Raw genomic sequence first — 26,297 nt, forward strand, 5'->3', positions numbered from 1 at the left:
TTAAACGGGGCTAAACTGCTGAAGGATAGGCTTGAAGGGTCTGGATCTGAGATTTTAATCTCTTCATGAGACACAAGGATTAGCAGCACTGCTTTGAAATATCCATTAGGATAAGTGATGGTCAAAGGGCTTGTTTCCCTAATTGTTTCTTCGGGATTGCATGATGAATACCAGATATCAAATTTCTTACATAATTTTGACACTACCTTCATTCATATTCAGGACCTGGAGCTGCGCAACCCACAGACCTGCGGATCCGAAGGCAGCACTCTTCAGACAGCGTCTCCAGTATTAACAGTGCTACCAGTCACTCCAGTGTGGGAAGCAACATTGAGAGTGATTCAAAGAAGAAGAAGAGGAAGAACTGGGTGAGTGTATTTTAACGGCTTGCGTGAGGTTTATACAAAATTGTCAGAACATGCACAGTGAAACCTAGCCTCTCAGCTCCTCCTTCATCCCCTCGTGCAACAGGTCAGCACAAGGACTATGCACTGTTTAAATCCTGTGTAAGCTCTCTTTTGAAGGCTTAATTGAGTTGTAGGTGATGTATATGCTTGTGTTGACTCTGCCTAGGATTGAATTTTAGCTTAACAGGCAAAAAGGCCAGTCTTAAATTAGAAATAGCTGTCAAAGATCAATTCTGGCTAAAAGTAATATGTTGTCCAACCCTTAGGGAAAACTCAACATCTGTCATTAAAGTAAAACAAGTCCACAATGAGAGATCTTTCTTACTTTTTTCATTTTTTTTTGGCTCGTAGGGCTTGCTTTTAAGTGAATGTGTTAAACACTTCAGGAACTCAGTTCTGAACATTACCATGAAGCTCTACAACAAAAAAAATCACCAATCTTTAAAAATTTACTGTGATGGACATTTATTTTGCAAGATTTTGCAATACTTACCTTTCATTTCCCATTTTTCCTTCTTTGCTTATCATGTACTGTGTACCAGGTACCCTGTACTGGAGGAAAGGTACATTATGTTAAACTCCATTTTGAATTAGACCTTAACTGCCTTAGTGACCTAGTCTGATTGTAGTTTGGACTAAAGTCCCTAGATCCTGTATTGTAGCCAGTAAAGCAATCCACCCCTTCCTTCTCACTGAATTTAAATCTCTCTGGATCTTTTGGGTGTACAGATAGATCTGTATAGCTACAAAATATGGTTTAAGCTGCTAAAAGGTTGATTTGTATTTGCACAATATCCTCTCAGAAATGTTTGTGAAACTCCTGAACTGTAAGAAACAGCTTCCTGAGCGGGTTCTTGGTTTTATTTCCCTCTTACCCCAGTGGCTTCAGTTTGATATCTTGCCAGCTCCTTCATAACAGCAGTATTTCCACTCTGACCCTTAAATAATTGGTTGAATGGAAACAATGTCATCTCCAAATCCTTCTTGTGCTGGGTAATACGTTAGTTATAGACAAACTAAATTGCTGTAACTTTTAAATTGCTAGCGACTCTTAATTTGTGACACAAACCTTTTGTAATCATTAAGCCTTAGTTAAGAAAAACGTCTTAAATTTTTGCTTTAGCTTTTTTGCTTTAGCTTCTGTTCTTTGTTATTGTAACCTAGTAGATAGTATCCTACATCAGCCGGCACTTCTCGTTCATCAGATGACTATTTTTAAAGAAGATTAAGGAAACATCTCCTTATTACAAAGAGAAATAAGTACGGTTTTCATGAAGTAGAAGAAACAGGACAGTATTTTTAAGTTGTTATTAAAAATGAGTGTATCATTGCTGTAAAATGAAGTTTGAAAATTACATCAGTTGTTTACTGAGAAAATATAGAAGTTGAGTCTGATTCACACATTGTTTATTCCACAAATACTGAGGAAGTTCTCAGCCAAGATCTTTTTGTTACATATAGAAACAACACAGCTGTCCATTCAGGGCTGAAACACTAGATTTTCAACATTTCTCACTGTAGGAGTCTTTGTCTAGTTTAAAAATAACTCATGTTAAGCCATCTAGTTTACAACATGTAATCTGCAGTAGCACTAAACAGTGTTCGTAGAGAACCCTGAATCAGAAGGATCCCATGAAGATCATCAGCTCCAAACCCTGACTCCACACAGGGCAAGCTACAAGTTAAAACGTATGTCTAAGAGCGTTGTCCACACGCTCCTTGAACACTGGCTGTTGAGCTGTAACTTCAGGATAACATCAGTTTAATCACATGAATATTCATTCTTTTTGCTATTTGGAAAATGGCAGTCACATTGAAAAAGGTTATTTTAGTTGCGGGTAGGTAGAGAAGATTCAATCTCTTCATTTGGTGAAATTCCTGTTCCTGCAAGGAAAACCACAGTATTAACTTGCCCGTTAGACAAAACATTCTGTCTGAGCTAAGGAGAAAATATAATTTAAATAGTTAAGAGATTTGGGTCTGGTGTCTCCCTCAAATAATGCAAAAAATGACTGTATGTTGTTCGAAATACCTGGTTTTGAAAAATACAGGGTTTCAGTTTTAAAGTAACTCTTGGTCTTTGTTGAATACTGGTCGTGTTTGTCTTAGAAATCCAAAGCTTTCCTTATGACTGGCTTTATCTGTTAAAACATGTCTTTTTTCCTTCCCCTGCTTCCTTTTGCTTGCGCTTCTTCTGGCAGGTCAATGAGGTAAGGAAGACCTACTTTAAACTATGAGATACAAAGCTAACCCATCCATTTACGTCACTAACCATTTCAGCATCATTAACCTTGTCTGAGCCACGTTGTGTTATAGCTGCAAGTTGCTACAACATCACTGTAAAGCTTGTTGCACTGAACAGAATTTGCTAGAAACCAGTTACCTTAAAAATAGGAAGCATTGCTATCCAGTCCTATTGACCTTATTAATCTCATCAAATAGTTAAGGGGAAATAGCTTTTTTTGCCTTTTTAAAAATTTTTCTTCCCCCTGTTAAAATATATGTGAATATGGCTGTATCATTTGGAGTATTTGCATGTTAGAGTTTTCACTGTGTGGCTTTTTTTGCCTGGTTTTATCCTTAAAGATGTGCCTACTATGTGGTCTTTTTTTTTTTTTTCCAGTTACGCAGCTCCTTCAAGCAAGCTTTTGGTAAAAAGAAATCTCCCAAGTCAGCATCTTCTCATTCAGATATTGAGGAGATGACTGATTCTTCATTACCTTCTTCACCAAAGCTACCACACCATAACTCCACTGTTTCAACACCATTGCTGAGAGCTTCCCATTCCAATTCTCTGTAAGTGATTTTATAGTTTTTAAATAGAAAATGGAGTGGAAAGCATCTTGCTGCATTGGTAGAGGAAAAGAGAATGCTTTGCTCTCTATGCTTTGGAGAGATCCAGTGGTTTCCGTGCTTTACGGGACATCTCTAGGGCACTTTCCGGAAATGGGCAGGGGCAAAATGGACCCTGCACCATCCTGTGCCCTTTGGTTCCTCTGTCTGAGGATCTGCACGTCTGTATAAGCACTGGAGGACTCTGACAGCTGTGCAGCTGTGTGCACTGCCAAACCAGCTGATCACCAGAAGGCCACAGCAGAAGACATACTGGGCCAGACAGGATCGTCCTGTAGGTCAGGGCTGGTCAGTCCTACTCCCAAGCATCACTTACTTTGTCTTCTGTGTTTTGCTAAGTGTTTTGAGTAAAATGCTTGCCCCTGTCATACTGGGAGAAGAACGAGCAAAGATCGCACTTTCAATTACTGCCTGTTTTGAGTGTTCTGTAGCTGAAGGAGATGACAGGCAGAGGACAGAAAAGATGAATTTATATATTCAGGGAATTTAAGATATGTAACCTAACTCCCAACCTGGTACCTTTGCATTAGTGTCCAGGAAGCCAAAAATGATTGCATCATTACTGTAGCATAATTTAATTTTTATTTGGGGTGCTCTCTCAGCAGAACATATTTGAGTATGATGAGTGTTTATAACCAGGGTGCCCTTGAAGTGCAGAATTAATTTGATCTCTTGCTATTAATGAAAGAAGCCAGGCCAAGTCTGGGATTTTGTTTTCTCTGTTGGCTAAAGACAGCACATATTGTACTAATCTGCTATGATGAGCTCCCAATTACGTTGGCAAATTCAGATAAAGGTAAGGATTTGCTGGAGATCAAACAGCATGGGTTGGCTCAGCTCAGGGGTCTGATCAGACTCTGGTGAGTGCCAGAGCTGGCATAAGCATTAGGACATGACAGCAGCACAGCCTGAAGCAGGCTGGGGAAGAGGAATGGGAAACAAATGTGCTCCTTTGGGTAGTAGCAAGCTATTGTATAGGCTCATCTGTATGACCAAACCATACCCTTCTGCTTGTGTTTGTATGAGAATGAGATGTAGACTTTAAAGTCAGGACTTCTGGTCTGCTGCTTAACTTATGTTCGTGGGAAGCTCACAGGCAATCTTGAGGCTTCGTTTTGGCCATAATTGCCTTTCTGCACTATTTTGAGTCTTTTAGAATGTGCTTGGAAAAGTTTATAAAACCAATTTTATGTTAATTCTATCAGTAGCTTCGTCACTTGAGTAGGATAAATAAATACAGAAAGTTGTAAGAGGCAGTATTGTGAAACCTGTAATTGCCAGGCAGCCTTATGACCTTCTAGATGTCATGCAAAGCTTCCAGCCTGATTTCAGATCAAATACATTTGAGTCAGTACCCAGACTTGAAGTTTTGCCCATCACTTGTTTTCACATGAAGAGATGAAAACAATAGCAATACTTTCCAGCCGTATAATAGCGGTGAAATGTTAGTAGCAGAAGATAATCCCCCATGAATTTTTTTTAAAGCTTCTCCAGTCTCTTGAGCCTAACTCAGTGAGTTTCTGGTGACGACGGCAAATTGTGCTTTAGAACTCTAAGGCCAGAAAATTGTCAAATTATGATCCCATCTCTCGTCAGTCAGGATGCTGTGTGCATACGTCTCATCTTGACATGAAAGCCAAAAGGCTAAACATGAGAAAAGAGTAAATATGTGAACTGGGGGAAGGATAGAGCACCAGTAAAATGTGTGTATTTTGGCTTATTGACTTTTTGGTGGGGAAAACATCTCTCATTAACCTGATTTAGGGAGAGACATTTAAAATGAAATCTCTGTCAAAGCATGCAGCTGTGTAGTTGATCTTTATATAGATACACTTACGAATGTGCTGAAATGTTACTCACCCTTTCTTCTTGTGGGAGGAGGAAAGGAAAACGCCACCAAAAATTTTTTAAGCATGAGCGCTTTAAAGCGAGCAGGAATTTATCACGCTTGAATAGGTGTAGAGTTCCAAAGCCCTCCAGAACAGTTCAGGGAAACCCAGCTGTGCACACCTGGTGAGCTTTAAATCTGTCTGTAAACTCATCAATCTCCAACCAACTGCTGTTACTGCCTGCACCCCCTTAATTTATTTCGATTTTTGGCTTCAGAAGTTTTCCTTTATGGCAACTACCATGAAAAAAATGAAGACTATCTAGTAGTAGGTGACTTCCAGAATTCTGTTTCAGGTGCTGATTAAAGAAAAATAACCCTCAGACATATTTATTTCACTAGTCTCTAATGTTTCCATGACCTGTTTAATGTCTGATTTATGGTATCACTAATCCAATAAGCCAAAACTATTGCCTGCTTCCTGCAGAATAATAGGGGTTTGTTCCTTCTTTCCTAATAAATGTTGGAGAAGCACCATCTCAAAAATACTAAATGGTCTCGTTCAATGTCTGTTTTTCAATCTTCTCCAGTATTTCTGAATGCACTGACAGCGAAGCTGAAACGGTCATGCAGTTACGAAATGAGCTGAGAGACAAGGAGATGAAGCTGACTGATATTCGTCTAGAAGCCCTTAGCTCTGCTCATCAGCTTGACCAGCTTCGAGAAGCGATGAACAGAATGCAGGTAAGAAATAACCACCCCAAATATTGCAGTGTATGTTGATGTGTTAAAGGTTGGCCAGCCTGCCACACAGTAAAGATGTGAAAGAAGGTGAATTTGAAGTTTTTGAATGCTGAGTAAAAGTTGTGGTTAGCTTTGTGATGAAAACGTTGTGCCTTCATTAAAAGTCAGCTTGAACACATGAATTCTGCTGCCCTTGACTCTGCAGTTTCAATCCTAAAAACCTATATATGGGGAGATCATTTTGTTGACTGTCAGCAACCTCTTAAAATGTTCTAGAGCTCTCTGCCTTAATGTAGCTGCATTTCAGTGTTGAGTGAATTCCCACATATTTATGTTTTCTACAGTACTTTGAAAGGTTTCATGGAAGGGATGTTGTAATAATTAAAATCATTCATGTATTAAAATAAATTAAAATATTATGACAATGACATTTCTGCTAAACTATTAAGTTAGTTACGTTGCTGTCTTTTAAGTGTGTTTTCACTGTACTTTCTAACGCCTGACTTGTGTTTTCAAGAGTGAGATTGAAAAATTAAAAGCAGAAAATGATCGGCTGAAATCTGAAAACCACGGCAGCTGTAGCAGGGCTCAGTCTCAGGTTTCCATTTCATCCTCTCCAAGACATTCAGTGGGTCTCTCTCAACACAGTTTGAACCTCACGGAGTCAACCAGTCTCGGTGAGTTTAATAAGAAAGGCGGTGGGCAGGTTTTATCCTGCACTTGGACGATTTGGTTAGCCATGGAAAAATGAAAGCATGAGAATTATTAGCAGTTGAGGTGAGGAAATATGTCAGGAGCTGGCACAGAGCCTTCTTTTAAAATATCGTCATAGGTCTGCTACGCCCTAGATCAGAGTTGTCCAATTATGACCTCAGCTGCGAAGAGTCATGTTTAAAGCCATTTAATGGCGTGCATTTGCCAGGGGATATATCGTAGGAAGGAAAATACAGAGTAACTGACTAATAATTTTCAATGACGTTCATTTTTTAGGAGTATTTGTTAGGGAAGTCGGTAAACCTGGTTCTTGTGTTTTACCTCGGGGCGTGTGAAGCCCTGATGTGTTGTGTTTGACTACAGTAAATGTGTTGGCATAAACCAGAATAGTCTTCATGGTTATTAAGATACAGCTGTGAAGCTGTTGGTATTTTCTGCTCACAGACATGCTGTTAGATGACAGTGGAGATGGCTCTGCCCGGAAAGAAGGAGGCAGGCACGTCAAAATAGTTGTCACCTTTCAGGATGAAATGAAATGGAAGGAGGTGAGTTGTGTTTCGTTCCCAGCTTTGAAATACAAGTGTCTTTGGAGTGTGCCAAGGAATTCAAATCCAATTTGTTTTGGAGGCTTTTATTTGCAAAAGACTTCTCGATGTTTTCTCGGCAGAATAATTCATTGGTGTATCACTAGAGGTAGGCAAGGCACTCTGCTCCCTCCCACTTGTTGGAACTGCTGAGAGCCAACACTGCTGGTTTAGGTTGTCTTGTGGACTCGCCTCCAGTAGCTTTTTATTTTGCAGTTTCTTGTCGGTGCCATCAGCACTGGCCGTGAAGCACACGTCGGTAACACGGGATTGCTAGACTAGACCATCGCTTAGTAGTTCTAGGTGATAATGTTACAATTTAAGCCTTTCAGTAGTATCTGGAAACCAGGCCAGTCTTTCGGTGTCGGGGACGTTAGCAGACTGATCTGTACCTTGGGGTAGCATCTGTTTAACACTGATACCTTAAACACTGCACAAAGCTCTTGGGCCTGTCTGTTAAACTTCAGTAAAATTTTAACTAGTAATGAAAACGATCCAGTGCGTCGATAGAAGGTGCACTGAGGTGCTCGAAGCCCTGATATTCTGGAGAACTTCATGGATCCAAACTGGGAGATCTAACCCTTCTCCATCTAGTTCCAAGTTGACCTCTCTGGTTCAAGTATCCCATTTTGAATGACATCTTTCAGACATTCTACATTAGCAAGTAGTTGAAAGAATCCTAAATACCCAAATAAATTTCACATATTTTAAAACTGCAGCCCACCTCCTGTGTGTGGTGTGGGCAGGGATGTACCACACAGTCTTTACCAAGGAGTGACCTTGCTGTCTCACATTACGAGTACCTGTAAAAGTGTATTTAAGAAATAATTTGATGTCTTTTGGAAGGGGGGGGGGGGGGGGGGCGACAAAAATTTAAACAATCAGAAGTAAAATTGATTCAGCAGGTCTTTCCATTAAATACCAATTTTGCATTAATAATTACAGCCCTGGATAAGCAAATTAACATAATGTAATTACATTCTATTGCTAATTCTATTGGACTCTACTGTGCTCACAGTCAGTAAAGTTACCACTTAAGTTTTAGTTGAAGTTTTATAGTAGAAATCAGTTTTTCTTCGAAGAATGTTTCACAGTGAGTGCAGCTGTAGAAGAACTGAAGAATTAGTTGCGTTCTGCTTTTTTTCTATCTGCCTTAGAAATCAGAAACAAAATTAGGAACTCAAATGCTGTGATGTACCAAAGATGGCACAGAAGTTGTTATATATAAATATGTCTATATAAAGCTCTTTCTATATGTAACTATACATATAACCATGTATAATTTATATATATATTTAGAGTTCTATGTCCACTGCAGCATTTCTAGAAGTAAATAGAATAAACCTTGCAAATGCAAAATATTTGTGAAGTCATGTAAAAAATAACATGCCATGAACTTTCCTCCTTAGTATTTTCCTAACAGTCTTTCAGTCTTTTTGCTAAACTGCAATCCTTTCAGAGGTTTTTTGTATTGTTCATGGATTGATTAATAAATACCTTTTACTTAACATCAGTACCGCTTTAGTATCCTTTAGATTTGTCACTCCAACACGATAGAAAATGTTTTGTAGAAAACAAGGATTTTATAAAGTGTTCAGAACTCACCATGTGGAGTAGTAAAGATGCACCATAATTTAAAAAAAATTAAGAATAATAAAAGCCTGCATTTTAATTACATTAGACAGACTTGTCTGATACAGTTAGAATTTATTAACTTAAATTTACATTTCTATGCATTTAGGATTCGAGGCCTCGCACCTTTCTCATAGGTTGCATCGGAGTCAGTGGCAAGACCAAATGGGATGTTCTGGATGGGGTTGTTCGACGGTTATTTAAGGTTAGTGAGTACAATTTGCTGTGTGCTTGAATTCTTTTTTAGATTTTGATGGTACTAAGCAATATTTAACTCGCTGTGATTATTACTATTATAGCATAGAACAAATTCACGGAGATTTCGGTGCTGCCTGACTTCTCTTGTCCCTTTTTCACCCTAGGAGTACATCATTCACGTGGATCCCGTGAGCCAGCTGGGACTGAATTCAGACAGTGTTCTGGGCTACAACATTGGAGAAATCAAACGCACTAACAGTGCAGAGACACCTGAATTGTTGCCCTGTGGCTATCTCGTTGGAGAAAACAACACTATTTCAGTTACCATCAAAGGTAATTACACTTGACCTATCTGTTGTAGTTCTCACTGATTAACTTTATCAAAGCTTGCTGTGTCAAGAAACTCAGAGGACTAGAAATTTTTTACTGTGTTTCTTTTTCCCTTTCATTCAATGCCTTTCATTTACTGGTCTTCTGTTTTCACTTGATAAAGACAGTATGCTAAGTCTGTAAATTCAGCAGATTTTCAACCTGTAACAACAGGAATGATAACAAACAGAGCAGTTTTCTGCACATATCTTGAACTGATGCCTGAAGTTGTCCTGGAGAAGACCTCAGACTACAAGGGATGTAGTGGAGTTGTTTGAGCAGCAAAATACCTTCCAAATGAAGGTACAAAGGAAGCCTCAGAATTTTCATTACCTCTTTGTAACAGCTATAGCTGTTGTTTCCTTCATGCAGAGTAAAAAAAACCCTTGCTTTAACTTGCTTGATTGGTCTCACTGAAGAGTTCCTCCTTAGGCACCAGTAAGGAGGGATCCCAGAATTCATGGGACACCTTAAAATCTGGGTTTTCTTCAAAATGTGTGGTTTTCAGAATTCACATTAATTTTGTTGTATCATACTGATAAGAATTTAATGCTTGTGTTTCTCAAATGGTTTCTCGGGGAACCATTTTTATATGAAAACTATATTGTCAGACTAGATTTGAGGGGAAAAAATCTTCATCTGCTGCATTTTAAATGTACATCAGTTTGCTTGAAGTTACACCAGTGAAATCTCTAGCATAGATCTGCGTACAGACGGTAGCGTATTTAGGGCATTGCCGAACACTGTAGCTCAACTTTGACGTTTGGCTGTGGATTTAACTGAAAGGAGTTTGATTTTTGAATATTGGTGTGAAAAATCCATTACCTTGGGTAGCAGCTCAGTGGGCAGGAAGACAAAATAAGCCATGAAATATCGGAATTTACTGAGGCTTGGTGTGAACCCAGGGTATTCTGCTTACTTAGAATACGTTGTCTGATAGTAAATCCCAATTGAAATACTGCTTAAGGTCTAGCCATACCTGTAAAGCTGCAATCTGATTGTGTGTTTAACTTGCATTGGCTTGACTTGTACTTTGAAAGTTCATATGTGAAAACAGTTTTCAATAAAGTAGAAATGTATTTAATCAATTTATGGAAAATCGCTTACATATACCTTGGAGATCTAAAGCTGCCTATATAAATATTTAATATTCCAAGTAACCATTGAGGTGCAAACATTTCTCTGTGTGATCTGCCAACTTCCCTTTCTGCTGTTTATTTTGAAGCACTGTGTATTTTCCCTGAGCCAATTCTGCCTAAAGTGACTGCTGACATGGCGTAAATGCTTATCAGTAGGAGTTTTATGGTAGAAGAGATAACTATCAGCATACAGAGAGGGAGTTTAATTACAAGCGTTTGGGAAAGTAGGGGGAGTTGATGATAGCTGGGGGTTTTGTCTAGTGATTCAAAAGTAGCCAGGTAAATTCTGGATGAATGTGTACCGTACGTGGCAAAATACTGTAAAATGGATGGTTTGTCTGTGAAAAGAGTGGCCCGGAATTATTTAGCGTGGCAACTTTCATAGGGACTTGGTCATCATAGGGTGCAGCTGAGTGCTTTGAAAACAGAAAGGTGAAGGACGATCCAGGCTTCACTTCTACACTCGTTTTACCAGCTTTATATGTGCTTCTCTTGACCACGGTATGGGATGCCAGAGTGAGGAAGAGATTTATCTCTGAAGTGAGAAACAGCTTGGTCAGATCTAAATCTGCTGTTTCAAAGTGTTATTTTGGGGGGTTCTCCTGCTATTACTGGGCCCAGGTGCATTCACAAAATCAATTTTTCCTTTCTCAGTTTTGACCATCTAGTTGTTTCAACTAACCTTGATTTATTCGAACTCCCCTAACGGGATTGCTTTGCAGCATTACAGCTATGTAGTAAAAAACCCAAATAAACAACCTTTTAAAAACGCAGCTAATTCAGATAAAAATTGGGAATCCCTCTAAATGGGGAATCTTTTCCTGTTGCAGGTATCTGCGAGAACAGTTTGGACGGTCTGGTGTTTGAATCACTGATCCCAAAGCCTATACTGCAGCGTTATGTCTCTCTCCTGATGGAACACAGACGGATTATCTTATCTGGCCCCAGTGGCACTGGTAAAACATACCTGGCAAACCGTCTGTCTGAGTATATGGTGCTTAGAGAGGGCAGGGAGTTGGCCGATGGCATTATTGCAACCTTCAATGTGGACCATAAATCCAGTAAGGTGAGGACACAGAAATCATCTTTGCACAATTAATGCTACCGTGTATCAAAAGTGAGAGACTCCTTCTCTGTTAATCTGTCAAAAGCTGATTTTGTACTTGCCTTTCTTTTTGAAGCATTACGTTAATCCTGAAGGGAACAATGTTTAAGTTTTTCAGACTGCAGATTCACCTGATTATAGGCCTGAAATAGCAGGCTTCCAGGTGTGTATTTAAACACCTAAAGGTGTCACGATTTTCAAGTGGTTAGGAGCCTGAGAATTGCCCAGGAAGTTAAACATCTGCATAAAATTCCCAGCAACTTAAGCAATCCTTATTGCATGTGGGCAATTTTCCAAAAACCCTCAAATGCATCTCTAGGCTCTCGAGTTTCTGCAGCTGCAAGTATCAGCAGTTGTAATCTGCATGGGTTTGGAGTGACTGTTGTCCAGACACATTCCTGCACTGGTAAGGCGTGTCTCTGCTTTTTTATGAGCTGCTGGTTTTGCTGAATATACCTCCAGTGAATGTCTAGATTAAAGGAGGGAAAAAAAAAAAGCTGTATATTTGATGGCCTTGGGCACATTTTGCTCTGGAGGAAAGGAATGGTTGAAATTGTGGTTGTCGGCCACTGGTTTAAATTGAGACGTGCTATGGAATAAATGCTTTAAAGCTGCTGAGAGCATCTCGGCCTCAGCCAGTCACCCAGCAGCAGCCCCGGAAGGCCACCCTTCTTTCACTGCCTTACTGAAGGTATTTGAATTCTGCTGCTGTTGAGGGATTCTTTGTTCCAGCTTAACTTTGTCAGCTGTATTTTGATAGAAACACAGTCGCTAGAAGATAAAACAAACCTAGCTGGAATGCAGCGTTTGGTTTGGTACGTAGAGAGTTGAGCAATTTCCTGAAAAGAAAGAAAAATACATTTCAGACCTCCGAGTGTCAGATTAGGACAGCACGAGTGAAAAACACAAACCAAACAACAAAATTTTGTCCCCATTTAAGCCCTTATCTCACACAGGATTTCTGATACAGTCTTTGAATCTTCAGCATAACCTACAAAAGAGAAGGAAAACCATATTCTTCTGTTTTCTCATGGAAAATGATTGCATTTGTAAGATGGCAGGCTCTTTTACTTTAGATTTCATGACAAAGATAGGAGCTTATTTGTCTTAACTGGATTTTCAAGGAATATGATGAAAGCTCTCTTTATCTTTCTTTTTTCCTTTTTGCTTTTCTTTATATATACTTTGCAGGAACTCCGCCAATACCTGTCCAACCTAGCAGACCAGTGTAACAGCGAAAATAACGCAGTGGATATGCCTCTTGTAATCATTTTGGATAATTTGCATCATGTTAGCTCCCTAGGAGAGATCTTTAATGGACTTCTAAACTGCAAGTACCACAAATGGTAAAGAAACACTGTCAGAACACATTCCATATTTCAGTACTGTAGTCGACCACCGCTGTTGCAAAATGTGATCAGAAAACCAAACTCTAGATTGATTTGGTAAAGTGGACTGAGATGGCCAGACCATCCATATTATGGTCAGCACTTCAGAGGGTTTTTTCTTAATAAAATGATCAATTCCTCTGAAATCAGTAATAAAAAAGTAATAGAGAGTCTGGGTAGTTTGCATTCACTTAATTCAGTAGAACTTCAATGCTAAACCCCCATTTTTAGTGAAAGTTCCTGCTTTGAGATTGCTGGTTTGCTTTCAGAATGTAATGTTCTCAGAAGTCAGATTTTCAGTAGAGAATTTGGTTATAAGTAATTACAAAAACCTTCTTTGACAAAAGAAGCTTGAACAACCTTTTTTAACGTTGAGATCTTACTAAAAAGTTGTTTTTCAAAATTTACGAGTTTGATTTGTTTGATTTTGGGTTTTTTTTTTTTATTTTTTTAACAGTCCGTATATCATTGGCACAATGAACCAAGCCACCTCCTCAACACCTAATCTTCAGCTTCACCATAATTTCAGGTACTGTTTATTCATGTTTCTTATTTATTTTTGCGGGCTGGCGAAGGAGTAATGGCTACTGAGTCATCTGAAATTGTTCTTATCATCTGAAATAGCAGACAGAGAGAAATACCATTCACTACTAGTTGCTGCCCTAACACGTGCAGCATTGTTATGATGTGTTACTAAAGCCACTGTGGTTTGTAAAACTTTTCCTTTTCAGAGGATTGTTGAGATATTTGATCCCCTAACAAATTTTAAATTTTAAATAATAGGCAAAGCAGATGCTGAATGAGAAATAAGCTGAAACAATGCACAGTCCAACTTGCTTTATCTAGTGAACTCGTCACTCCAAAATAATTTTTGCTAAGAAATATATGTGACTGGGATAATCCATTTTGATTGTGATAATCATCTAGAAATAGTAGAAGAGATTTAGCCTGGAATAGGTATGTTCAGTAGCATGGAAGAGAAATAACAGATGTTTCTGCTGTTGTGCCGTAGATGGGTGCTATGTGCTAACCACACTGAGCCAGTCAAAGGCTTTCTTGGCCGTTTCTTGAGAAGAAAACTAATTGAAACGGAGATCAGTGGCAGGATGAGAAATGCAGAGCTGGTTAAAATTATTGATTGGATTCCCAAGGTCTGGCAACATCTGAACAAATTCTTGGAGGCACACAGCTCCTCTGACGTTACTATTGGTAAGTGCTATGCCCATATGCTCAGGAATGCCTAAATATATGTATTTTATTTCCTTGTGTATCAGGTGCATCCTTGTACATTTCCTTGTGCTATATCAGGTAAAAACAGTTTCTTTAAAACCCTGCTTTTAGATGACAAGGTACTCTGAGGCAAACTGTAGAAGTTTCTAAACTTTTTATTTTCACTTTATTCTAAGAAAAAGGGACTTCTTTCTAAGTCCTGGATACAAACTGTGTTATGAAATCTGGTTAATTGTTTTCACCTTGAAGGGTATAGTTTTTCAAGTTGATTCAAAGGATCATGATTTGAGTGTAATACCTGAATTTCCCTTTCCAGGTCCACGGCTCTTCCTCTCCTGTCCAATAGATGTAGATGGTTCTAGAGTTTGGTTTACTGACTTGTGGAACTACTCCATCATCCCGTATCTTCTGGAGGCAGTTAGAGAAGGGCTACAGGTGAGCAGGCAAAAGTGAAAAATCATAGGTCTGGAATGCTATCTCTTCAAAAGGCAACAGAGCATTGGACAAAACTGAATAATGGCAACATTTTCTGTAGATAGAACTTTGCACGCTGAATACCCGCATGTCTGTGAAAACGTAGCCTAAATTGTCATTAATTTTGGACAGAATTACTCACTTCAAACTATTTTGAAATATGGAATGGAAGACTAAAAGTCCAGATTAGGGGGTTTTTTTAAGCCGTTTCGGTGCCAAACTGCCGATGTTTTCAGTGGGGGGAATTAGACACCCACGCATCTTTCAATAATCTGTTCCGGAGGCACACCTTAAAATCGTACTGTGCATCTGAAAAACGTGTTTGTGGTCATTACTTAGTTATGCAGGATTTACCGTGGAAAATCAAGTCTTTCAATAGAGGAGGAGCAAAGCTGTGTATGGACAGAAACATATTAATGAGTGGCAGGATCAGTATCGGTGACCTTTTGATTACTTCTTAGTCTGCAGGGTGAATTTTTTAGTGGATTCTTTCATAATTCTTTTGGAGGCCATAGTGAAATCATCATTGATTTCCTGTACTTAGTAATTGATTCATACTGTATCCATTTCAATAGTTTTAAGCATTGCCACACAATTCGCAGCATCTCTGTGACAATAAAGCATGTTGGAATCGGGAGGAGGGTTCAACAGAGGATTGCTGTTGACTTGCCATGCAACTGTGATAAAAATGGCTTTTTTCTATTCTTCAGTCCTCTGTTCGCAGAACAAGCATGGCAGCACAACATTTAAAAGAGAGTTTGGAGACAGGATAATCAGATATCAGTAAATTCTGGGCATTGCATGCATGAAAGCTAAACACGAGATCACACATACAGAAATAAAATGGTGGATCACAGTGAGAGTAGAAGATTGAGAATGGGCTAAAGGTAGATGGAGAATAGGAAATTATGGCAATGCTTTGGGAGCTTGTGTTTGGTAAGAGGACAAATGCCATTTTGAGGGCATAAGCTATAATTACATCTCGTAGAGGTAGGAAGAGAGTAGTACTTCTGTATGGGAAAAGACAGATAAAGTGGAAGGGATTAGGAAAGAGCAGTGGGTGTCATTAAGGGATAGCAAGCATTAGTCGTTGAAAGAGATGAGAAGCTCAGACAGTTCCGTTTATTCAAGAGGAAGCTGAAATGCTACTTGGTCTAGGGGAGTCTTCTGGTTTAGTCTTGCAGGGATAAAAAGTCTAGTGGATGTTTGATAAGTTTGGACTGGGAAAATTCAAACTATAAGCAAGACGTGGCTTGTTATTAGTAACAAGAATTAACAGTTATGAAACTTTACTTACATAGGTAATAGGTTCTCCATCACATATGTCTCCATTTCTGAAGTCTTTCTGAAACATGAAATATCTCCAAGTGTGAGCACCGTGGAGAAACAGTTGTGTTGCAAAATGGTTCCTTCGTGTTTGTGAAAAATAGTTCTCTCCATTCTGCTCCTGCCTAGGGCTCACCATTGCAGCATTTGTCAGGATGACTTACTGTTAGGATATGTAAAAAAAGTGAGAAAGATTTCTTTTGGAAAATACTGAGATTTTGTTTTGATTGGCTTGTTTGTTACATTTCTTTTCTATGCAATACCCTCCCTGTATTAGAGAATGAGCTCTGATATGCATGGGAGCACTCTGAGGAGAATGGGGAGATCATGAAGATGCACCAGTCTGTGTACTTGAAGAAATACTAAAATAAAAAGGGGGGGATTTTACATAGTGCAGTTAACAAACACCTTGGGTTTCATTTGCTGTCTGTACAGCAGAGATTTATAGATATTAACAAGAGAGAGAAGACAAGCCTGTCATCAAAAAACACAGCTTTTACTAATGGCTTCTTACAATTCTGTAAAATACATAAATCCTTCAACAAGTTTGGTCAGAGTTTGTGCAAACTGTGTTTGTTATTTGAAATTTGTCAGTGCCTGGAGACCTCATTTTCCTTTAGACAATTGTGTTGAGCTCTTTGACATGAGCAACATGATAGGGCCTAAAGTACAACACAGAGGAACTTTCCTAGAAATAGAACAGGAGAACCATTTTACTTATAAAGGAAGGTAATGGGAGCCAATAATCTTTTTGACCTAAAACAAGTGACAAGAGAGAGTGTGACTTTGTTTCCTCCTGGAAAGGAGAAAACTGATACTTGCAGTGATACTTGGGCTCCTTGTACTGTGTTCTGAAGCTCTCATATCGCTGATCAGTAGGTGTGGAAAGCGTTGAGAAGTTAGTAATGGAAATGAAGAGAAAGAACAATTAATAACTTGGGTTTTGCTTGCTTGTTTTGCCTGGTGTCTGCATCTTCCCTTAGGTTATTTCAATGGCTTGTGTTCCAGGTGTAAGGATTTCAGTTTCTCACTTTGTGCTTTAGATTCTTGATCCACTTCAGTCCCATTTCCCCAAATTCCACTAATTCATTTCCATTTAAGTAATTTCTCTTTTGTTTAGTTGATGGATAAGAATAAGACTTCAGTACTCAAAAAGTAGCCAGAGTTGTGCTAATTAACAAGCTAATGCTACAAGTGTTATTTCATTTTGGGCTATTTTCTGTCCCCCACACCCACAAAGGCTCCTCTGAGAACACATCTCCTCTCATGAAACTGCCTGCCAGAAAGGAAGGGTGGACTGCTGATTTCACTCTGATCTCTGTGGATCTAAACTGAACTATTTTTATATTTCTGTTTCTCATTTAGACAACTATTTTGGGTCAAAGACAAGTGAGCCAAATGGATCCTTACAGTAATTGCTCCCATTGGAGCTGAGTTTTTTTGTTCTTCCAAACAGGGATGTGTCAATTAGAGGGTTATATAAAACCCCAGTTCTTCCTGCTTGGTCTATCGGTAGAGAATGCAGCAAGAGCGAAACGAGGACCCAGAGTCCCTGTGGCTTCCTGCCACCATTGCTCCAGACGTTTCTCTCTGGTACTTTGTGAAGCAACCGGTGTGCTCCTTGCCCCCTTAATTGCTCCCTAGAAAATGTGCATGTGCAAGGGATGGACAGAACTGGTTGCTGTGGGAGGGAGTAGTGAGTTAGTCATTCGGTCTCTCATCTGCTGAAGATACGTGATGATTTTGTATATTGAAATGGGAATTTTACTTACTAGCTGATTTTCAGAGAAGAGCTGGGATCCACACAGCCCTTCTAGGTAGCAAAGACATGAAAAATATGAAATCCTCTCCACTTACCAACTGACATGTATCGCTGTAAATGCAAGAACGAGATTAAAATAGGAGATCTGGTTTACCACAGCCTGAAGACATTATGCTGGGAAAGTAATACAGTACAACTGAAGAATGAAGAGTGTTGGGGCTGTGGAAGAGGCTGTGTTTGAGATTGCCTAGCCCCATCTGCTGGGCACCTCTGCTCTGGGCTGGCACTCACTGAGTTCTGCTTCAGAATAAAGCAGATGTTGGGATTTAGAGCAATTTAATACTTTGTGCGTGCAAAAAATAAAACCATAAAAAAACCAAGGCGAAATAATGATGAGGAAAGCTAGGTAGCCTGAGACCTGTCAGAGAGATGATGAATGTCTTTGTTAGACCACTGCTTTTCCCCCTGTGCATTGTGCAGGAGAGTTGTCTGAATTCAAAATGCCAGCAACGAATTCCAGTTGCTGAAGGATATTTAGGCTGAGATTTGTAAAGCAGAAGTAAAAGCTTTCAAGTCGCTTCAAATTGTAGTTATGCTTTTGAAAGTCAGGTGATGTTAAAATGAATTTATTGTCTAACTAAGGCAAACTTAACCAAACAGAACAAGAAGAATACGTTGGGATTCAGTAACACAGTCTGTTCAAAACAGAAAAAGGTTTTGAAATAGAACTTGCTTACTTGAAATGAGAACATGAACATAGCCAAATCCTGCTGGTGTTCTTTCTGGGTTGAATACAAAGAAATTCCCCCTGGCTTGAAAAGCTTTTGCTATGACATCTGTCATTATTGCCTGATGACAGGTCTCACATTTCCTCCTACACATTCCACTGGCGGTTTCACAATGACAGCAAATGTAGATAAGGCAGCTGCTGGTGGGATCCGGCTGTCAATATTGACGGCCTCTTTTGTGTATTGACTTTACTTAAGTTAACTTTATTAAGTGGGGTTATTTTCAGGTCTCCCTTTCTTCAACTGGTGCCAACAGAAGGGCACTGCGGTCTCAGAGGGGTTGGTCAGCCTCTTCCAAATCAGTTGCCATTAAAAATAGCTGAAAATTTGTATGTCATTAGGGTAAGGGAAATCCCGTTTGGTTTTGTTCAGCCCTGCTTGCAAGTGTTTTCTGCAATCCAAGACTCAAGGCACGTTTGTTTCAGTTAGGTAGGCGCCAAATGAAATGGTGGACTAATGGGAATGTTTTCTGTGTTTTTGTGCTTTCCCAGTTGTATGGGAGGAGAGCGCCCTGGGAGGATCCTGCCAAATGGGTGATGGACACCTACCCCTGGGCAGCCACCCCGCAGCATCATGAGTGGCCTCCTCTGCTACAGCTGCGGCCTGAAGACGTGGGCTTTGATGGCTACTCGATGTCGCGGGAAGGCTCGACCAGCAAACAAGTTCCAGTGAGTGATGCTGAAGGAGATCCTTTGGTAAGCTCTCATTTTTGAAGTGGCAGAACCGTTTCGTTTCTCTGGTTTCTAGGGATTAGAAACTAATAAAAAGTAAAGGACAGTTGAGGAGTGTTTAAAAGTTTTAGAATGAGAAGGCAGTGTGTCTGGGGAAGTCATCAAGTCAGCTCGGGGAACATATTCGCACAGAAAGCCAAGAAAACAGTGGCAGGAGTTTTTCAGATTCATTTATTGAGGATATTTTGAGGATTTGAGCTTGAAGTAAACAGTTATTGAAACTGCTGTGTAAACTATGAATGCCCTGAAGCTGTTCTGTTGAGGTGTACGTTTTTCTGGACAGTTGGGACTGTAGAGCATGTGTTACACTTTTCACTAGCTCCTATATACATATGCAAATACTAAGCTAAGTATGAGGACATTGGGATTTGCCTCTTTTGATTGACCTGGACATATTTCCATGGGTTAGAGCAGGGGTAGGATGCTTGCAGAATCCTGTTGAGTGCGTCTGTGGACTAATCCCTTCAATCTTCTCATTTGCACCTTTACTGGAAAAGCGTGCTTTTCATGATGAACTTGAGTGCTGCTATAGCATGTTCTACAGTTAATATCTCTTTTCAGACACTCAATCTTAATTACCCCAGTTGTCTTTTCCTTTCCTTTGTTACCTACTGGCAAAGTGAATGCCACTGTAGCTTTCATATGGAGTTGATGGGTTTTTTTGTTTACCTCAGAATACAAATAATCATGAATTTCTGTGCCTTTGCAGATGAACATGCTAATGAGACTGCAAGAAGCAGCCAACTACTCAAGTCCCCAGAGTTACGACAGTGACTCTAACAGCAACAGCCATCACGACGACATCCTCGATTCATCCCTGGAGTCGACGTTGTGATCTTCCTCAGATAGAAATAGCTTGTTTCCATTATTGCTCTCCCAGTCGGCAAGAACCCCGATCACAGGCTCATGAAAAGACCATGTTCCTGGGCCGGGCTGGGATCTCAGTATTAGAGCTGCAAGAACAAGACACTTGAGTCCGTCTTGAACCTGGGTGCAGGCAACCCAAGCAACCTTTGTATTGTTTTTTCTTTTGACGATGATGAGAACTGCACTATTCCTTTGTTTTCTTCTGTTTAGTTGCTGTAAGCTCTCATGCCTAAGATACTGAAGATGTTAAAAATAATCATCGTTACTAAAAGTTGAAGGGGCGGGGGGGGGAGGAACTTCACAGCTATGAAGCAAACAGCTTTGTGCCATGTACTGTCTGGAAGGAGAGGGGAGAGGAAATTTTTGCCTATGCTGCTTCTGACCAAACTACATTCAGGTGAGGGCTGGACTTTTACCAATCAGCTTTGCAGATTAAACTCAGCTTCATATAGTTTTGGTGCTATAACAATATTGCTTGCCTTGGTAATAATACTCAATAAAGGCAAAGCTGCAAAACAGGGAAGTTTGAATAAATATTAAAAAAGATAAAAGAAAAAAAAAAAAGAAAAAGCGCTGCTCTCCTTGCCAGTCTGAGACCTTGGCTTTCTTTCATTGTGTGTTTATAAAGATATATATATAAATAGGAATATATAAAAATATATATACAGTCTGAACAAATCAGGTTTTTTCAAACACTGTGTAACAATCCTACCACAAGTGAAAGATCAGGTGGCCCTTTGCTAGTCAGGGCCTGATTCTCTTCCCACTTACATCCACGTAACCAGCTCGGTTGACTTCAGTGGTGTTACACCCGATTTATTTACACTGAGGAGAGCCGAGTTTCCCTCCTCCGCAGAAGTCAGCGAAAGGGCCGTGCCCCGTGAAGTCCTGCAGCTCCGGCGGTGCAGAGGCGTTGTGAGCCCTGTACACGGAGGTGAGCTACGCCCCTGAAAAGGGATTAATCGGACTTTCAGGTTTTAATTCTTGCCATGAAATGTTACAGCTGTTTTCTAAAAACTTGAGGTTTTATTTGCAGGTTTCGTTCCAATCAGCACAACCATAAATGGGCTAATTAAATCTCAGTGACAGTTCCAGTGCTACTCCAGTGGCAACATGACTTTCTTACTTACTTCCATGGCTTTTATTTTTACTTGCAGAAAAAAAAAAAAAATAATAGTATTTTAGCAGTATTCAGGTCTGGAAACAAAGGAGGGAAGGTACTGCATCTTTTCAGTTTAGCTGGGCCATGCTTTTGAGTTCTGGCAGAGCTGTGAACCTGGTTTGATTTCTCCTCCTCTCTGAACGCACACACCTACACTACCAGTGTTAAGGCTTGTACTTCTGTTGGGGAACAAGAACACCTCCCAAAGAATTGCACTTTCCTTTTTATGGAAGCAAATGCTTTTACACCACCATCACCGCAACGTCAGCTGTACCTCAGCAAAAACGTCACTCCTCAATATTGATTCGTACTAGCCTTTCCAGCTATCTTTTGGTGCTGACTTTTAAAGCGATGCCTTATTTTGTACTAATTGTGTTTGATTAAATTAGTGCTGTATATTATGGGATTTTATTTAAAGAAACAGGGCTAAAGTCATCTCTTGGAATATCATAAGTTGCTGTGAATATTGTTTGTATAAGATACTAGAATTTGTTTAAATGTGACAAAAAAGGAGGGAAATGAGATAACTTTTCAGGTTCATATCAATCTGCAGCTAATAAATTACTGAAGAGCTGTTTTATCCATGCAGGAGGAAATAAAAAGGCTTTTCAACTATAATAAACGCTGTCGTTAATAAATTACAGGAATATGCTGGTTTTTCAATGTACAGAAAGAAAACTTACTACAAACACTTTTGTAAGAGCTTGTGGGTTTGAAGTAATAGACAAGTTCATGCTTCTGTGACTCAGCTCGAGAGGATCGTTTTATTATACCTCATGACTTTCTGTAACATAACTGTACTTTGTCTTACTGAGCTGGTCTTGAATCTGCTCCTGTTACAACTTCTAAGTGCTGATGACTTTTTTTTTTTTTTAAAGAAAAATATTGTAAAAGAAAAATTTAAATATTTTAATGATGGGGGGAAGAGCTTGGTGTTGTTACTGTTTTAACCTTATGAACTCTCTTTCGTTATTTCACTGAATGAAATACCAGGGCTTACTCAGCCAATGTTCCTAATCCAGTTCTTGGTACTGTAAAAATGGGATAAATCTGTACGGAATCAAATACATAGCATGCTATGATGAGTTTGAGAGAGGTTAATTATTCCAGTAGTCTTGACAATTCTGCTTCCCAGCACTGACTTTACCTGCTACTACTGTGAATTTTGGTACCTAATCCCCCAACTGAATCCATGCAGACAGAGCATGTGCCTGTAGAAAAAATCCAGTTGCAGGGCTAGGGCTTTAAATGGACTTAATATCCTAGAAAATGTCTCGGTTAACCTTTAACTGAGTGCTATAAGACATGTTTAAAATGGTGTTTATTTGTGGGGAAGGGGGTAATTTTTTTTTTGTCATTTTTAATCCTGTGCTTAAGCTCAGGAAGGAATTTCTGTTCTCTATTATTTTTTATTGACACTAGCTTGGGTTACAGTGAGAGAGGCAATTTTGAGTAGGCTAGTCATTCTAAGCATCACAACGTTCAGTGTCTTTTCTGAAACTTCGGGAAGCAGGGTTACCTGTGTGCACAAGTCTTAGTTTTTATCAAGACTTTTCATACATTGTCTTTCTTTAAGTGACTTTGTTCTCATTTAAGGCTTTTTCAAAACGCTTCCTTTTTTTATTTTTTTTTGCCTTTTTGTGCTTACAAAGTTGGCTTGTTTAAAAAAAGATCAAGAAAGAAATGCAAGATTCTATGCAACATTCATGTTGAGTTATAAATTGAAAGTATAAACCATTTTCTTTCCTTCAGACCTGCCAAGAATGATACAGGCCATAAATGAGATGTGGTTTATTTGGGGAAGGGGCGGGAGGGGGTTGGTTAGCCTTTTTGTACATTTTGGAAGAAGCAAACTGATACTTCATTGTTGATGCTTAACTTCGATATTATGTGTATGAAATCTTGTCTAAATGTGGCGATTTTCTTTCAAGAAAAAAAATACAAAACGCAAAAAAATTTTCTTTGTCGATATTAAATGGAAGGTTGCTGTTTTGATCTAGTCATTTCCAGTGGAACAGTTTATGAAATATGTTCTATAAGATGTACATTTTTTCATTGTAACATAGAAATGTAAATATTTGATTAAAAGTGCTGCATTTTGATGAATTTTTTCTAGCCATTTTTAAAGAGAAAAACTAGGAATTGAGTATTTTGTGTACGTTTATGATGTTTTCCATTTGCTCCTCTCCCTATTTAATTTTCAGTTCTCATTTAGGATTGGAATTTGTGAATGGTCTGTTTGAGATCATGCCTCCCCTTTCTCACCGTCCCCGTTTCTCCCCCTTCCCCGCCCCTGTGTCATGGAGAATAAAGCTGATGATTGTACCAGTCTTAAATTATTCATGATTCAATAAAATTGATGCTTATTTATTCAGATGTATGGCTTCCCAGAACTTTTTGTCCCTTCTTAATCAACATTTTCTGGGTTTTTATTTGAATATTGTGGGGTTCACTTCTTGTTTTTATTGGCTTCTTATAAGTACTTGTGAAAAGAAGCCAACAGCCCTTACCCCCATCCAGGAGGAAATTTAGCAGAGGGACTACAGCTGTACAATTCCCCCGTAGCTAATGTTTGCACACAGAATCCATCAAGATCTGCTCAAGACAGGACTGGTCTATCCATACAGAATGTCTCTGCATAAAGCCCAAAGTCAGTCAGTAGCTGGCCAGCAGGCTGGAGGTATCCCGATACCAGCTGGTGCCAGCAAGTCTCTGTTGGTCACAAGGGCTGCAGGTGGCAGTGTGTTAGGCTTATTCTGAACATGCTTTAAAGAACGAACTTCATAGAATTACAGACTGGTTTGGGTTGGAAGGAACCTCGAAGACCATCTAGTTCCACCTCCCTGCCATGGGCAGGGACACCTCCCACCAGACCAGGTTGCTCCAAGCCCCATCCAGCCTGGCCTGGAACCCTGCCGGGGAGGGGGCAGCCACAGCTTCTCTGGGCCACCTGTGCCAGTGCCTCACCGCCCTCACAGTGAAGAACTTTGTCCTAACAGCTAATCTAAATCTCCCCTCTCAGTTTGAAATCGTGACCCCTCATCCTATCACTATGCTCCCCGATAAAGAGTCCCTTCCCATCTTTCCTGTAGGACCCATATATCAAAGAAAAAGGATTGAAAGAGAAGAAAATCCACTGGAAAAATTGATGACCTGCATCCAAGTTGGTTTAATATAAAAATATTCTTCACTTTTCTTTTAATGATGCAGCAGTGCAAACTAACTCAGAGCTGAACTCCTGTAATGTGGGCTTCATCTGTCCCTCCACAGCAATTTTCCAGAGGCAGGATAGTTTTGGATATGCTTAAGCAGAATTTTCTGTGTTCTGTAAACTTCCTTTGATTCACAGAATTGCGTGGTTTAGAATTGGCCTCGGAACAGGCTCCAGCTCTGATCTTGGACAATGGTTGGATCAATACTGGACTGGCACCAAAATGCTTAATATCTCTCAGGAACTCTTCTTCCCTTTCTTTACTTTTTTGTCTGCCACGTTCCTTACCCATGTTGTTGTTCTCTGCTCTGTGCACACTTTCTTGTATGCTCATCTTCACATTTGTTTTTCGCTTTACTTCATCTTGTCTTTAACCTTTATTGCCCTGCTTTTCTGTTTCCAACTGTTCTATTTCATTCTTGGTTTGTATCCTTCCTGGATCCATCAGTCCTGACCTCCTTTCTGCAAAGGAAAAGGAAATTCGCTGGAGTCATTTTATGAACTTAGTCTGCAGCCTGTGACATGTACTTACACCTTTCACTTTCCACTGACCTTTTCCACTGGTATCTTGAAGCAGCCACCTCAAGAGCCAGTGGAAGCACCTCCTGATACCCTCCAGGCTCCCGTCCTCTCTTCTGCACTTTCTGTACACGGCCTCATTTTATCACTTTACTCATGATGACAATTCTGACATTAATCTCTATGTTAGGTGTGATAAGCAAATAGAAACACCTACTTTTCATTGGTTTCTGTCTTTTAATGTCGACAATCAGCCTGGTTCTCTTTGCTTCACAGTATAGCCCCCACGTGGCACACGGAGGACCCGTGTGAGGTTGCTTTTCAAAGCATGCATTTGCAGTATGTTGGCAGGAGAGGAAGAGCTGCCAACGGGCCCTATAAGCCCACAGTCATTCCCACCCCCTCCTTGTTTATCAGAAGACTTTTGGCAGTTAGAGCAGAGCACAGCAGCTGGGGACAACGCTCATCTCTGCCAATGGAAGTGGGACTCACTGTAGGCAAATACTTCCTCATTGACGTCTACATTTGCTTAGCCACACAAAGAAATCCATGTTCCTCTCTCCTTCCTTGATCATAGAATCACAGAACGGTTTGGGTTGGTAAGGACCTTCAAAGGTCATGTAGTCCAACCCGCCCCTGCAATAAGCAGGGATATCTTCAACTAGGTCAGGTTGCTCAGATACACAGATATTTTTTATTTGCTCCTTTGCTGGAGACTCAAAGAGATTGAGCTAGTTACAAGGGATGGAGACCATGCTCTGGCTAAGCATGGGTAATTCCTGCTCCTGTAAGAAGGTCAATTAGGCAATTAGGAGGTCTGAAGAACTTTAGATGGGATCTACAGGCAGATGGGAAGAGATTGTGCTTCCTGTGAGATCTTGTAGTAATCCTGACTGAAAGACCCTTGTACATCAAGGAGCTGGTGATCCACGCAACAGCTAACGTGAGTATACCCAAGCTTGCGCTGTGCTGTTCTGCCCTTTGCTGCAAGAACAGCCTGGCCTTCAGGCCTGTGTAGTGCTGCACAAATCCCTTGTCCATAGGACAAACTCAGCCATCCCATTCCAGCAGAGGAGCCTGCAGGCAGCTCCTGCTGGGTACTGGGGATTAAGCCACCTGTGCGTTCTTGCCTTTAAACATGTAGCAAGAAGCTCTCATGAGTACATCCTTCCTGTTTGACAGCAGAAATGATGAATAGAGTTGTTTTCTTGTAAGAAAAACATCTTCTAATAGCTCAAATGCCCACACCTATAGGCGGGGTGTGAC

At 39.9% G+C, this 26,297-nt stretch overlaps 1 protein-coding gene across 7 annotated transcripts in view; it reads left to right on the top strand.

The window, feature by feature from the left end:
• Positions 1-20,107, top strand: part of NAV2 (neuron navigator 2) — a 400,908-nt gene extending 380,801 nt beyond the window's left edge. For 5 of the 7 annotated variants that reach the window (XM_086472167.1, XM_086472161.1, XM_086472163.1 and 2 more), the window contains 14 exons: positions 223-368; positions 3,031-3,203; positions 5,679-5,832; positions 6,350-6,509; positions 6,991-7,091; positions 8,872-8,967; positions 9,125-9,293; positions 11,299-11,534; positions 12,765-12,919; positions 13,419-13,490; positions 13,974-14,170; positions 14,508-14,626; positions 19,033-19,236; positions 19,982-20,107. In XM_086472167.1, coding sequence (XP_086328293.1) covers positions 223-368; positions 3,031-3,203; positions 5,679-5,832; positions 6,350-6,509; positions 6,991-7,091; positions 8,872-8,967; positions 9,125-9,293; positions 11,299-11,534; positions 12,765-12,919; positions 13,419-13,490; positions 13,974-14,170; positions 14,508-14,626; positions 19,033-19,236; positions 19,982-20,107 — 2,108 coding nt within the window. Of the gene's footprint in view, positions 1-222; positions 375-2,608; positions 2,618-3,030; positions 3,204-5,678; positions 5,833-6,349; positions 6,510-6,990; positions 7,092-8,871; positions 8,968-9,124; positions 9,294-11,298; positions 11,535-12,764; positions 12,920-13,418; positions 13,491-13,973; positions 14,171-14,507; positions 14,627-19,032; positions 19,237-19,981 lie in introns of all 7 variants that reach the window. The other 2 variants (XM_086472162.1, XM_086472160.1) reach the window with 2 other exon arrangements.
• Positions 20,108-26,297: the final 6,190 nt, after the last annotated feature.

The sequence above is a fragment of the Leptosomus discolor genome, chromosome 12 (assembly GCF_034619465.1).
Source record: "Leptosomus discolor isolate bLepDis1 chromosome 12, bLepDis1.hap2, whole genome shotgun sequence".
NCBI lineage: Eukaryota > Metazoa > Chordata > Aves > Leptosomiformes > Leptosomidae > Leptosomus > Leptosomus discolor.